The following is a 13,688-nucleotide window of genomic DNA, read 5'->3' on the forward strand; positions in this document are numbered from 1 at the left end:
GTATATATGAATAGAGACGGCACCCGGAGGAAACCCTGAGGCGAAATGGACATAGTGGCCGAATTTGGTATTGCAGCGCTGGCCCAAACACATGAACGCGCTGGTCCGTTGACTATCATTGCGCACGTTCGTTCATGATAACACGTGAACGCTGTTTGCATGCAATGATAGTCAACGGCAGCGCGTTCATGTGTTTGGGCCCAATCCATCCCAGAATGCACTCTGTTCCTACCCGGAAGGAGGAGTGAAATCGCCTCATGCGCTTTTGAGCAACTTAATGCAAGTGGATGGGAGGAGAAATCCGGTGCCGTCTCTATTCATTCTAAGACAAGTGCTACACAGAGGAGACACGAGACACAGAGAAGACACGTGTCTCTTATGTGTGACTGCAGCCCAAAGATGCTCCTGATTACACACCAAAGATACCTGGTTTTCACCTTAGGACCACCCACCTGAACTTAAGCCACGCCACAGCTGTATGATAATAAGGGGAGGGGCTGATAGTGTATCACTAAAGCAGTGTATTTCAATTGGGCCTTTTGACTCAAAGGCTTTCTGCTTTCAGGAAGAAACCAAAAATACACAGGGAAGGCCCGGTTGATAGACAGGGCAAGGCTATCACACCTGGGGGGGGTCTATTAGAGTAATCTTATCTCCATAGACAAATACAAAACAGACGAAGTACAAAACTACGGTAAGCTTATATCGTGGCAGGGCTCTAGCTACCTTGCAGCAGGTAGTCGGTGGCCTCGTTCTCCACCTCTGGGCTCAGCTGTCTGGTCTTCTGCAGGTACTTCAGGACAAAGACGTTGGGGGCAAAGTGGATCATGTTCTGCTCTCCACAGCCGAATGGCAGTCTGAGCAGCTTGTCTAGGTTGTTGAGGGTTGGCCCCATTACATCACCTGTTGTCACGAATGTAAACGCACGTCACGCAAGCACAGGGACACAGGAACACAGTTAAAAACACATTTAAGACAAAAAGAAAAGAAAAAAAAGAAAAGAAAAACACTGCAACTCTAATGTAAAGGATTGGGAGGATAGCATAACTATGACCTCTTCTGTACACTCATTCACAAACACTATTGTACCGATCATGGATGCAGTGGCCCTCTCCGATCCTGGTACCACGTTGTGAGGGACCCCCAGGGTGAATGCCTCGTTGTGGTTTTCATCAGAGTCCTCCTTCCTCCAGATCTTAAACTCCCCGACTGAACCCCAGCCAGTGGAGAAGCCTATGTGGCGAACCTGTACAACATGAAAGAGTGACAGCATTATTGATGGATGGGTCTTCAAGGGGAAATGAAGGTCATCAGTGAACATATACCACAAAGAGTCCAACCTGGCCAGGAAGGGGCCCCGCCCACTGGAGAATCAGGGACTCGTTGGATGGTTGCACACCATGGCCAACCTATAGCAAAAATGCACACATAAGGTTAGACACTTTTGAAAACAGAAATTCATTTAATAAGGGGGGAAGAAGACTTCTGTGACATAAACATAATTCAGTCATTTTATGGTGCATTGTAGTATTTACTTTCTCTGCAGACACAAACATAAATGTATATGACTCTGAGGAAGATAAAACGTCAGTCATTTATTATTTATACTAGCACCTGGATAAAAAAGGCTTAAACTGTCTGAGCTGCTTCTCCGTGGCTGTTCTTCTGCAACTATTGTGCCTGTTCCTGTGATGCACCGGACTAGCCGTTTCAGGCTGGAGGCGCGTTGGTATATAGCTTCCCTTTTATCATACATTTATGTCTCTTCATGCAAAGAAGAGGAATACCAAAACAAGGCAGATCCGGTGCAACCACAGACAAAAACGGGACATTACAGCAGCGAAAAAGGAGAGGACACTGGAGCGGCTTGGACATTTAAGCCTTTTTTATATGACCCAGCTGCTCCAGTGTCTTCATGCTTCAGGAGAAATGACCTGTGACTGTGAAAGTGTGAAACAATAAAATATAAAGCACTGGGCCTGCTTAACCACTTAAAACCTCTATACGTAGTAAATGAATGCTCTATACTTGGTCTGCCCTTTTTTCCCTCTACACCAAATCTCTCGAAAATAGCCGATCTATAACCTCATGCACAGGAAGGCTAACTAAACTAACCCTAGAATAGGGATGCTAGGGTTCATGTGGTTAAAGAGCAACTGGTGCCGTTTTTGGATTGCCCCATACTGCATGGGGCACTAATAATGTCCATCTGCCAAGTGTTGGCGACGCTACTCTGATTCACTCACACACACACGCACAGTACACAGGCCCATTCAGAGCGCATTTCCTCTCGTGTATTTAGGGTTTCATTTGGTAATCACGTTAAACCAAAGACCATGCACGACCCAGCCCTGTCCAGCCCCCGAAAAAAAGGAAAAAAGAAACAACGCAATCAGTCCCCTAAGAAAATAAATGAATCCTATTGGGCCGTAATATACGGTGCTCAAGAGCGGGCTTTTAATTAGTCCCTTTGGTGAATGGTGCGAGGCTAATGCTGGGGCCAGAGTGGCCGCCAGCGAGCGCCATGCGAACACCAGGCCACGGATCAGTAAGTGTCCTCGCTGACATCAGCCCCGTTAAGCGTGACCTCACAGGCAGGCACGCCAGTAAAAGTGGCGCCAGTCCTCTTAACACACAGACCCTGTGGCCTGCCCAGTCTCTCTCACTTTCCCCTCCTAAAGAGTGAATGAACATCCAGCCGCTAAGCCAAACACCCTCCCTAATGCCGGACCTTCCCTCCATCCATATGCTGTGCGTTCGTTTTCGACCACATGGCGCCGCACTTCCCTTATCCACCGTGACTCCAGGTGTGGATCCCGACAGTGTCGTTTGTGCACTCTCTGACCCGAGGCCCATTCTACAAATACCTTCTAAAATCTGTAGTTCTCTAACGTTTTCGTTATTCAAAAATGTTCAACATTTTCAAGATACATTTTTTTGAAGAGCAGATTTATCGTACCAGGGAGCTTGTAGATCTGCTATTGTTTTAATGGGTTTACACTCATGTAGAATCCACTGTGTGTGTGTGTGTGTGTGTGTGTGTGTGTGTGTGTGTGTGTGTGTGTGTGTGTGTGTGTGTGTGCGTGCGCGTGCATGCGTGATTCTCTAAACCACCCTGTACACAGTAAAGTCAAGTGTTGATTGAACTCTAAGGGCTGTATTTTGCGTGTCTTAAGTACCAGGTCTTATTCCCTAACTTGAGTAAACTAAAGACCTGGAGGCGTGATCAATGCCATTTGGCTATTCTGAGTTGCCAAGTTAGGGAATAAGACTTGGTACTTAAGACACGCAAAATACAGCCCTCAAGGTGTAAAGATTTGACCTGTACGGCCACAGTTCAGAGTTCAATGAACACTGAGCATTTTGCTACATGTATGATACAGTATGTATGACTCTTCATGCAGCTCTTGTTGCATTGACGCCATGCTCTGAGTGGACCATGTGGACTGTGTAACTAACTAACACTGAGTGGACCGTGTAACTAACTAACACTGAGTGGACTGTGTAACTAACTAACACTGAGTGGACCGTGTAACTAACTAACACTGAGTGGACTGTGTAACTAACTAACACTGAGTGGACTGTGTGGACTGTGTAACTAACTAACACTGAGTGGACTGTGTAACTAACTAACACTGTGTGGACCGTGTAACTAACTAACACTGAGTGGACCGTGTAACTAACTAACACTGAGTGGACCGTGTAACTAACTAACACTGAGTGGACTGTGTAACTAACTAACACTGAGTGGACCGTGTAACTAACTAACACTGAGTGGACTGTGTGGACTGTGTAACTAACTAACACTGAGTGGACTGTGTGGACCATGTAACTAACTAACACTGAGTGGACCGTGTAACTAACTAACACTGAGTGGACTGTGTGGACTGTGTAACTAACTAACACTGAGTGGACTGTGTGGACTGTGTAACTAACTAACACTGAGTGGACTGTGTGGACCGTGTAACTAACTAACACTTAGTGGACTGTGTAACTAACTAACACTGAGTGGACTGTGTAACTAACTAACACTGAGTGGACTGTGTAACTAACTAACACTGAGTGGACTGTGTGGACTGTGTAACTAACTAACACTGAGTGGACCGTGTGGACTGTGTAACTAACTAACACTGAGTGACTGTGTGGACTGTGTAACTAACTAACACTGAGTGGACCGTGTGGACCGTGTAACTAACTAACACTTAGTGGACTGTGTAACTAACACTGAGTGGACTGTGTAACTAACTAACACTGAGTGGACTGTGTAACTAACTAACACTGAGTGGACTGTGTGGACTGTGTAACTAACTAACACTGAGTGGACCGTGTGGACTGTGTAACTAACTAACACTGAGTGGACCGTGTAACTAAGCCATCTCACCAGTTGAAAACATACTACGGGGTTGTCTATAGAGCATCGGATCATGACATTATCCTATTCAACCACCTTGTTTTCATCAGGCGGAATGACTGATGAATTCGCCTGATGAAGACCTGTAAGGTTGAAATGTGAATTTGTTTGGGAACTATGGTTCAGTGTGCAGATATTTCACCTCTCGTTGATTTCTGCCTCTTTATCCCAGCACCTGTCCTACACAGAGTGTATAAGACAGGGTTCACCAACATGTCCGTACACGGACTAATGTGTCCGTGGCAAAGACTTGGTCTTGAACGTGGCAAATCTTTGATTTTCTGTTTCACACACCATTATAATGTTCTTATTTTGATCATTGCGAACGCAGTGAGCACTTACTATGAGACCTAGCAGATCATGTCTGTGTGTCCGTGTGTCCGTGTGTCTGTCTGTCCCGCTATCCAAATATGGAGTGTGTTGCATCAGCAATCACTCAGCTCCATATATGGGTACAAAAGGGGCCAGGTCCACTCAGCTCCATATTGCTCCATTGTGGACCGTGTAACTAACTAACACTGAGTGGACTGTGTGGACTGTGTAACTAACTAACACTGAGTGGACTGTGTGGACCATGTAACTAACTAACACTGAGTGGACCGTGTAACTAACTAACACTGAGTGGACTGTGTGGACTGTGTAACTAACTAACACTGAGTGGACTGTGTGGACTGTGTAACTAACTAACACTGAGTGGACCGTGTGGACCGTGTAACTAACTAACACTTAGTGGACTGTGTAACTAACTAACACTGAGTGGACTGTGTAACTAACTAACACTGAGTGGACTGTGTAACTAACTAACACTGAGTGGACTGTGTGGACTGTGTAACTAACTAACACTGAGTGGACCGTGTGGACTGTGTAACTAACTAACACTGAGTGACTGTGTGGACTGTGTAACTAACTAACACTGAGTGGACCGTGTGGACCGTGTAACTAACTAACACTTAGTGGACTGTGTAACTAACACTGAGTGGACTGTGTAACTAACTAACACTGAGTGGACTGTGTAACTAACTAACACTGAGTGGACTGTGTGGACTGTGTAACTAACTAACACTGAGTGGACCGTGTGGACTGTGTAACTAACTAACACTGAGTGGACCGTGTAACTAAGCCATCTCACCAGTTGAAAACATACTACGGGGTTGTCTATAGAGCATCGGATCATGACATTATCCTATTCAACCACCTTGTTTTCATCAGGCGGAATGACTGATGAATTCGCCTGATGAAGACCTGTAAGGTTGAAATGTGAATTTGTTTGGGAACTATGGTTCAGTGTGCAGATATTTCACCTCTCGTTGATTTCTGCCTCTTTATCCCAGCACCTGTCCTACACAGAGTGTATAAGACAGGGTTCACCAACATGTCCGTACACGGACTAATGTGTCCGTGGCAAAGACTTGGTCTTGAACGTGGCAAATCTTTGATTTTCTGTTTCACACACCATTATAATGTTCTTATTTTGATCATTGCGAACGCAGTGAGCACTTACTATGAGACCTAGCAGATCATGTCTGTGTGTCCGTGTGTCCGTGTGTCTGTCTGTCCCGCTATCCAAATATGGAGTGTGTTGCATCAGCAATCACTCAGCTCCATATATGGGTACAAAAGGGGCCAGGTCCACTCAGCTCCATATATGGGCACAAAAGGGGCCAGGTCCACTCAGCTCCATATATGGGCACAAAAGGGGCCAGTGATTTGTTTGTTCGCACTAATTCGTAATTTATTCTAATTGTTATTGCAATTTACGATCTGCGTTCGCTTCCCGCGTTCGCGCGTCTTACTCGTAACACCCACTTACTGAATGTCAAGTCTCCAGAATAACTATGGCAATTATGTATTATGACACTCTGGCACATTAGGAGTCCACTAGTAGTCTAGTACTAGTGGTTCTCAAATGTTTTATTTGCAAGGACCCCTGTAACTCTGTTCAAATGGAACAGACCTGTTATTCAGGAATATCTATTTATGTGTTTCTGGTATTATTATTGTTCTGTATGTCCGTGGCAAAAAATATGTCCACCACAAGCCAATATGATGATGACCCCCTGGTATTAAGATAACGACACCATCTCCGAATTGAGCTTGGTTTTTACCTGCACCACGCCCCCTTTCCAGCTGATCCAGAAGCTGCGGAACTCGTCCCAGGACAGGATGCCCGGCGTCGGGGTGGTCACCAGGGGCTCGCCCATCTTCCCTACGGAGATCCAGGAGCGGCTGTTCTGCCTGCCGCCCAGCACGATCTCCAGCAGCTCAGCACTGTCATGGGGACTGGCAGAGACAGAGGCAGGGTTAATCATTCATGAAAAATAACAAAATAGCAAAGTAAGTTAACGGAAAAAATTAAGTAATCACACCCAATGTGAAGTGAGCGGTGCCTTGGATTACGTAATCGTTACGTGACTGAAATAGACTACCAGACACAGTGTGCTGGAATAGACACCCAAACACACTCGGTCATTGGTTAAATGTTGGAGTGGCTGGCGCTGCTCAAAAACAAGGCTTACAAAAACGTTAAATATAGCAAAAATAGCAAAAGGATAAGAGCTATAACTAAAACTAATATATTTATAACAAAAATAAATACATACAAGCTTCCAAAAACAAATCAAAAGTAAACAAATAAGAAAGAAAAACAATGAAAATGTCCGAACCTTGCAGAGAGGGCGAAGTGGGCATCATTGTGGGTCTTCACTGCCACCTGGAAGTGGCTCATCTTGCCAGGCTTCTTTACATACTGGTATTCATACTTGTTGGGCGTAGAGATGTGGATCCGCTCTGACAATGCAAAATGAAGTGGTTCTCAAATTTTTATCAGGTACCCCCGCATTAAATTGGTCGAGGACCCCCATCCAAAAGTATTTTGAGCCAGGGACCCCCTAGTCTCTTGAGGCAGTGTTAAATATTCCGCTAAATATTCAGAATTCTACAACAGGTCGTTTCGAGGAAGCAATCTGATTGGTTGAAACGGCTTCTAGCCATGGATTAAACCAGCGCCATTCACCACCTAATCAAAACAAATAATTCAGCTGCTCTGTTCTCCCCAGAGCGCTAGCAAACTCGGTGGCTAGGCTAGCTAGTTTCTTGGGACATTTGTGGTCGTAGTGACTACATCTGTCATTAAAAATAAAAAAAAATTCAGTGATTTTCTTAGTTTTAAGGGTAACTGTTGTAGAATTGCAATATTACACTTGAGGGTGTGGTTTAACGTGATTATTGCCACAGTGATGCTTGCGGAACTTTACTTAGTCTCGTTCCTGTCTGACACTGACACTTATTGACACTGTCATGGCAATAAGCACGTTAACCCACACCCGCTCGTGTAATATTGCTTAATTCTACACTGAATCTGATATATATTAACCCATTTGGCTGGGGACCCCCTGGAACCCACTAAATCGTTACTTTGGCATAGCCAGGGCTAGAGTTCTAGCAATAGTGCTGGATCTGAATTGTAATATACATTGTACAACAAAAGTTCAAGGTGATAGCAGTACAATTATATTTAAGAGTGTGCTCAGCAATCCTAAATATGCAGGAGAAAGAAATCAAGGAAAACTATGATTTAAGTGATACGATAGGTTGTTACTGTAAGTGTCCAAATAACCCATTAATAATAAAAACAAGAAATGATGACATGGTCATATTTGTCAGGTGAAACAAGCGTGGTGTCCGTTGTGCATCTGTCCCCCCCCATATTATTATTATTTATTAAATGTTTATGTAACGTGTATGTTTGTGTGTCACAACCTCGTGGCCGTTGTTTGCGTTAGTTTCCGACGTTTTGTTGTGGCTTTCCTGCTGTCCATGGTGCAGGGGCAGGGCTTAGGAGGCAGCCAATCATGACTAGGTCGCTACTACGTGATTGGCTACACGAGTGGTGCAGACTCCCATTGACTTAGGCAGCGTTTATGACTATACCATTGGCTTAGGGGGCAGTCAATCATGACTAGGTCTCTAATAAAAACGGGCCTGTTGTATGTCAGGTTTCACCTGACAAAAAACAATGCTGAATAACAATAAGAATGAAAAGAGACTATACTGACCATTAGGACAGAAGAAGACACTATAGGTGTATTCCCTGGGTAGGCCTTCTGGCTGCAGCCATAGAGAAAGAGAGAGGAAGAGAGACAAAGAGAGAGAGAGAGAGAGAGAGAGAGAGAGAGAGAGAGAGAGAGAGAGAGAGAGAGAGAGAGAGAGAGAGAGAGAGAGAGAGAGAGAGAGAGCGTGTGAGAAAGTGACAGACAGACAGACATAGACCAAACATATAGCGACAAAGAGAGAGGATAAGAAAGAAAGAAATTGATAGATTAAAATCAACCAAAATCCATTAGTGTTGTTATGTTAATAAGTAACATTGTTAGAAGTGAGTGTTATCTGAATACATTATCTTGCTTTGTTTTCCTTCTTGAATAACTATGTAGACTGCGTTTCCATGTCCTAAAGCACATGGTGTAATAATCCTTCAATAGAATATAACTTCAATAAAAACCTAAATGAGCGTTCTCCATTCTGTGGCCTCCAGACTTTCCTCACCTCCACCAGCACACTCCTGCGGACAAAGTCCAGACCGGTGGGGGTCCTTCTGTCGTCCACGTCGTTGCCTGTTTTGCCAGTCTGGAACCCGTCAGAACAGCAGCTTGGTTCACTGTAGGCAATGGCACGGGCTGTTGACGCAAACGAAGATAAAACGGATAAAATGGCTTTTCTTTTCATGTTTACCTAATACTACTCCTGCTGCTTTTCTGAACCACACAGGCACACAACCACCCAAGGGACATGGTTTGTTACTTCTTTTGTTGGGGCATTACTGTTTTGGCCACAGAGTATGTTCCACTAGCTTGAAGCGCAAAGATGCCAATGCCAATTTAAATTATATTTATTGTGTCAAAAGAAATGTTGGGACAACAGGGACATTATGAGCATAATGCATTACAGCTATAAAGAATGGAGGTATTTCAAGACAACATTGTGACTGCTTGCAAAGCTGAAGCAATCATAACCACACAGCATGATTATGACGGGCACTGCGCTCTGTACATCTGTCAGCAACGTACACATTACACAACACAAACATGCTCTTAAGAGGACTCCACGTTCCCTTGCACTTTGGAGAGCGTGGCGCTGTGCCAGTGGCGTCTCTTTGTGTGTGTGTAGTGAGAGGGAAAGACCAGGGGCCAGGGGACCGCAGGGGGCCCATTGACCGCCAGTGACCCGCAAACTCATCAACATGCCACTGAGTGTCACAGCAAGGCTCTGAATGCTCCCCCACTGCTGGCCCTGTTTTGTTCTCAAACGCACTGTGGAAGGGACTGTGTGCAACTCAGACCTTAGGGTGGGAGAGCAGATCACACACAGCTCGGCTCCTTGGCCAGAGCAGCACTCCTGAGCCAAAGGCTTGCCCTTTTCACAAAGGCATTACAGAGTGGACGGCACACCTGCTGAAAGGCTTCCACTGTTTTGAAACGGGACGTGCCACTTAAGAATTCAAATAATGTTGCGTTATTCTCGTGGCCCACACTTGAGAACTTTAGTGGTAAGAATTAGGCTAAAAGCCTGCCAATAATATGCTAAAAGATAGATCGAACGCTGTGATCAAATTCATTAAGTAAAATCATAATCACTTCACACAACTAGTGTGATCTGAAAGTTGATCTTTCATTTTGGAACAAAACTAAAACAAACAAAAAGGTGTCCTCTCGGCCTCTGTAGGTTTGCCCTGCTGGTACCTGTGATGTTGGCGGCGCCCAGTTCTGTGAAGGACAGCACTATGGATGTGGGCGTGGCTTCTCCAGGAGCCACACACTTCTTCCTGGTCAGATGGTGCTTCCCAGGGTGGCCAACAAACTTGATACCCTTGGGAACAGTGACTTTAACATGGACCTAGAGGAGAGGAGAGGAGAGGAGAGGAGAGGAGAGGAGAGGAGAGGAGAGGAGAGGAGAGGAGACAAGTGGGCAAGAGATGAGAGAAACTAGATCACCGCCAGCAGAAAGGATATTCTCTGACAGGATGCCGTCATAACTGCCCAGGCACTCCTCTGCCTCATATAGCGTGACCTCGTCAAAGATCTTACAAGCATTTGGGGGTAATTTCTAAATCACATTGTGAATTTTTTCCATGCCGACTGACTCATTCTTCTTGAGCTCCCTAAAGGATTAGGTTCCGCTCATCATCCCGTGTTCACAGAGCGGCTCAGTACACGCAGTCGGATCTCTCTCCGCTGTTCTTTATACACGCGCCAAAAGTCGTAAATAACTTAGCGGAAAATATAGGAATCACATGTTGCCGGGGTGGACATCAAAGGGCGGGCTACGCTGGCTCGCATAATCACCTAACATGACATTTCGGGCAGCACACGCACAGCCCATTTAACAGCCGAGGGCTCATCTGTGAACCCCATGATGTCATGGCTGTGAAGCGTAGGGCCAGAGCACAACTTAAAGGTCTTGAACTAAGCAGAGAAACACGCTTTCTCGACTTACCTCATGGTTTCCCCGTTCGAAAGTACGATGCACGAGCTGTGTTTAATGTGGACTTGTGAACCCTCACAATGCATATAAGGTATTTCTTTACCTTCGTCAGGGTGGGGTGTACAACTGTACTAAATCATCAACAGGGGCAACTAGCTAAGATAGCAACTAGCTAGTCCTTAGATAGAACTCAGCACTCAAGTTGTCATGCAATATTGTTCCAAATTCATACGAAGCTCACAATGTGTTGCGATGCAGCTTATAGATTGGTTATTTTCCAAAGAAATACAGCATATAAAAATGATATAGTACTTTTGGTACATTTGGTAGTTTAAGTATATTTTGATACCAATACTTTTGTACTTTTACTCAAGTTCATTTTGAATTATGCACTTTTACTTGTAATGGAGTGTTTCTACATTGCTGTATTGATACTTCTACTTAAGTAATAATAATAATAATACGTATATAATTTATATAGCCCTTTCAAGGTACCCAAAGTCGCTTTACAGAACAAAATAAAAACAGTTTTATTAGAGAAATAAACTAGTTAAAAAGTTAACTTAAAAGGTTCAAAACTAGAAACTAAGGTAGGCAAACAATTTAATACTTTTTTTCCCACCACTGGTTGTAGACAGTTACTATAGTATAATAGCTATAATAGGCCCTGTGTCCTCACCTCAGCACAGGTGCTCATGTAGTTGTAGACGGTGAGAGGGACCTTGGTCTGCTCCCCTCGGATCACGCTGTATGGCAACGTGAAGTCCACGAAGAACGCCTTGAAGGTGCGAAGCTCCACCTTCCTGGCCAAGCCCAGCCCCGCCTCCTCCGACATAGCCACGGCCTCCGTCACCCAGGTGGTGATGGAGTCCGGCACGTCCAGCCGCAGCTCCGCTTCGCCCGTTTCGGAGCTGCCAGAGATTTACAGTGTTCATTCCGTCGACTGAAACTATATGACGAAAAATGTTCTGCCGGCTACCTTGTTTCACTGACGAAAGGTAAATTAAGCTATGATGACTAAAACAAAGACTAAATATATTGATAATTTAATCAACAGATAAAAACTAGACTAAAATGTTAGGGAGGGACTAGTGGAGAAGAGATCCAGTAGAACTAAAAGACAAGTCATTTTACGTTTGGTTGCGCTTGGGCGTTGCGCTCTGAAAATAGCAAAGCTACAAGCTCACATAGCTTGTAGATTGTTTCTTTTACAAGACCAAGTGTAAAATCAGGCATTACGACGGCATCAAGGGCAGTCCTGCCGAAATATTTTTATGTAGACAAAATCAACCATAGATTTAGTTGACTAAAACCTTATGATATTTAGTCGACTAAAACTAAACCCTTTCTATGACTAAAACGGACAAGACAAGACAAGAAGAAAACTAAATCAAAATGTGCTGTCAAAATCAACACGCAGAGATAAATGTCTAAGTTACAGTATGATACGGAGAGACGCAAAACTCCATGCTTCTATTCGGCACTAGCAATGGCAAGGAAGAGGCCATAGACAACTTAGAGAGCGGATTGACAAAACAGTTCCAGTTGAGTTTTTATATAGGAAACACCTGTGTCAACACCAACACCTGTGCCAATATAACCATTATAAACACTTTATAATGGATAGGTGCGAAGAACAGGCAGGTGTTGACCCAATCTATCTCCGTGAATGAAGCGAGTCTGAGATCATCATTGGCAACATATATTTCATGTTGGTCTTGGCAGACTTTCACAGGGCATAATAAAACGTGAAAAATTGCATGCACACCCTCGCCCTTTTGATCAAAATCCCCCCCCAAAAAAAAATAACCCCCACACTCAATAAGTGAAATCAAAGCTTTTGGACTGCATCGGAAATTAGGCAGTGCAAAAGTGTTGTCCAAGGGTATCAAGCATTATGGAAATCTATGGGCATTTCATTTATATTGGCTGAAAATGAATGGAGGGAGCTGTTGAGAAAGTGAGGCTCTTCCAAGATTGGCCAGTTTAAATGAGGCACATTCACACACCACTGGGAGGGAATACTGGATGCCGCTGGAACGGAATATGCCACTTTACACATACGGCTCACTCACACCTCCGTGCTTCCTGCCGTACCTCTCCTCCCAAACGCTACTCCGCACTTTCCTTCCCACCGCTCCTCCTTTCATCTCGGTGTCTTTTACAGCACCTCGGTGCAGCTTCTCTCTCTTTCTCTCCTCTCCCTTCCTTCCTTCTCTCTCCTCTCCCTTCTCTCTCTTTCTCTCCTCTCCCTTCTCTCCCTCTTTCTCTCCTCTCCCTTCTCTCTCTTTCTCTCCTCTCCCTTCTCTCTCTTTCTCTCCTCTCCCTTCTCTCTCTTTCTCTCCTCTCCCTTCTTCTCTCTCTTTCTCTCCTCTCCCTTCTCTCTCTCTTTCTCTTCTCTCTCTCCTCGCCATTCCTTCCCCTCTCCTCCAAACTTTCTCCACCACATCTCATATTATGGCAAGCTGTTTAAAACTTTTAATCGAACCACCCTCCTATCTATCATTTGTTTAAGACATCCAAAACCACGTTTCTCCTAGTCAAAACCACATTCTCACTAGTCATAATTGTAATTAAAGATATTCATAGTAACATTCTTACTCTGTCAGATATCATTCCTCCTATCAACAACTATCATTTCATATATCCATAACCTCATTCTTCCTTTGCCATTCATGTGTATGGAGCATTTAGTTTCAGATATCCGTAACTGCATTCTGGATATCTAAAATCAACATTCTGGATATCCATAATTGAATTCTTACTAGGAGAATATACCATTTCAGATATCAATGCA

The 13,688-nt window shown here is 44.4% G+C and overlaps 1 protein-coding gene across 1 annotated transcript in view; it reads right to left on the minus strand.

Annotated features, from left to right (window-relative positions):
• The window catches only part of cpamd8 (C3 and PZP like alpha-2-macroglobulin domain containing 8), an 83,005-nt gene that overhangs the window by 45,287 nt on the left and 24,030 nt on the right, over positions 1-13,688 (minus strand). The window contains exons 20-28 of the mRNA XM_080771212.1: positions 11,571-11,802; positions 10,150-10,303; positions 8,957-9,087; positions 8,467-8,518; positions 7,075-7,198; positions 6,517-6,691; positions 1,341-1,409; positions 1,090-1,246; positions 727-903 (exon numbers count right to left, since the gene is read on the minus strand). Of these exons, the coding sequence (XP_080627338.1) occupies positions 727-903; positions 1,090-1,246; positions 1,341-1,409; positions 6,517-6,691; positions 7,075-7,198; positions 8,467-8,518; positions 8,957-9,087; positions 10,150-10,303; positions 11,571-11,802 (1,271 nt within the window). The remainder of the gene's footprint in view (positions 1-726; positions 904-1,089; positions 1,247-1,340; positions 1,410-6,516; positions 6,692-7,074; positions 7,199-8,466; positions 8,519-8,956; positions 9,088-10,149; positions 10,304-11,570; positions 11,803-13,688) is intronic.

This window comes from Protomyctophum bolini (assembly GCF_963924005.1).
Source record: "Protomyctophum bolini genome assembly, chromosome: 8".
Classification (NCBI taxonomy): Eukaryota; Metazoa; Chordata; class Actinopteri; order Myctophiformes; family Myctophidae; genus Protomyctophum; species Protomyctophum bolini.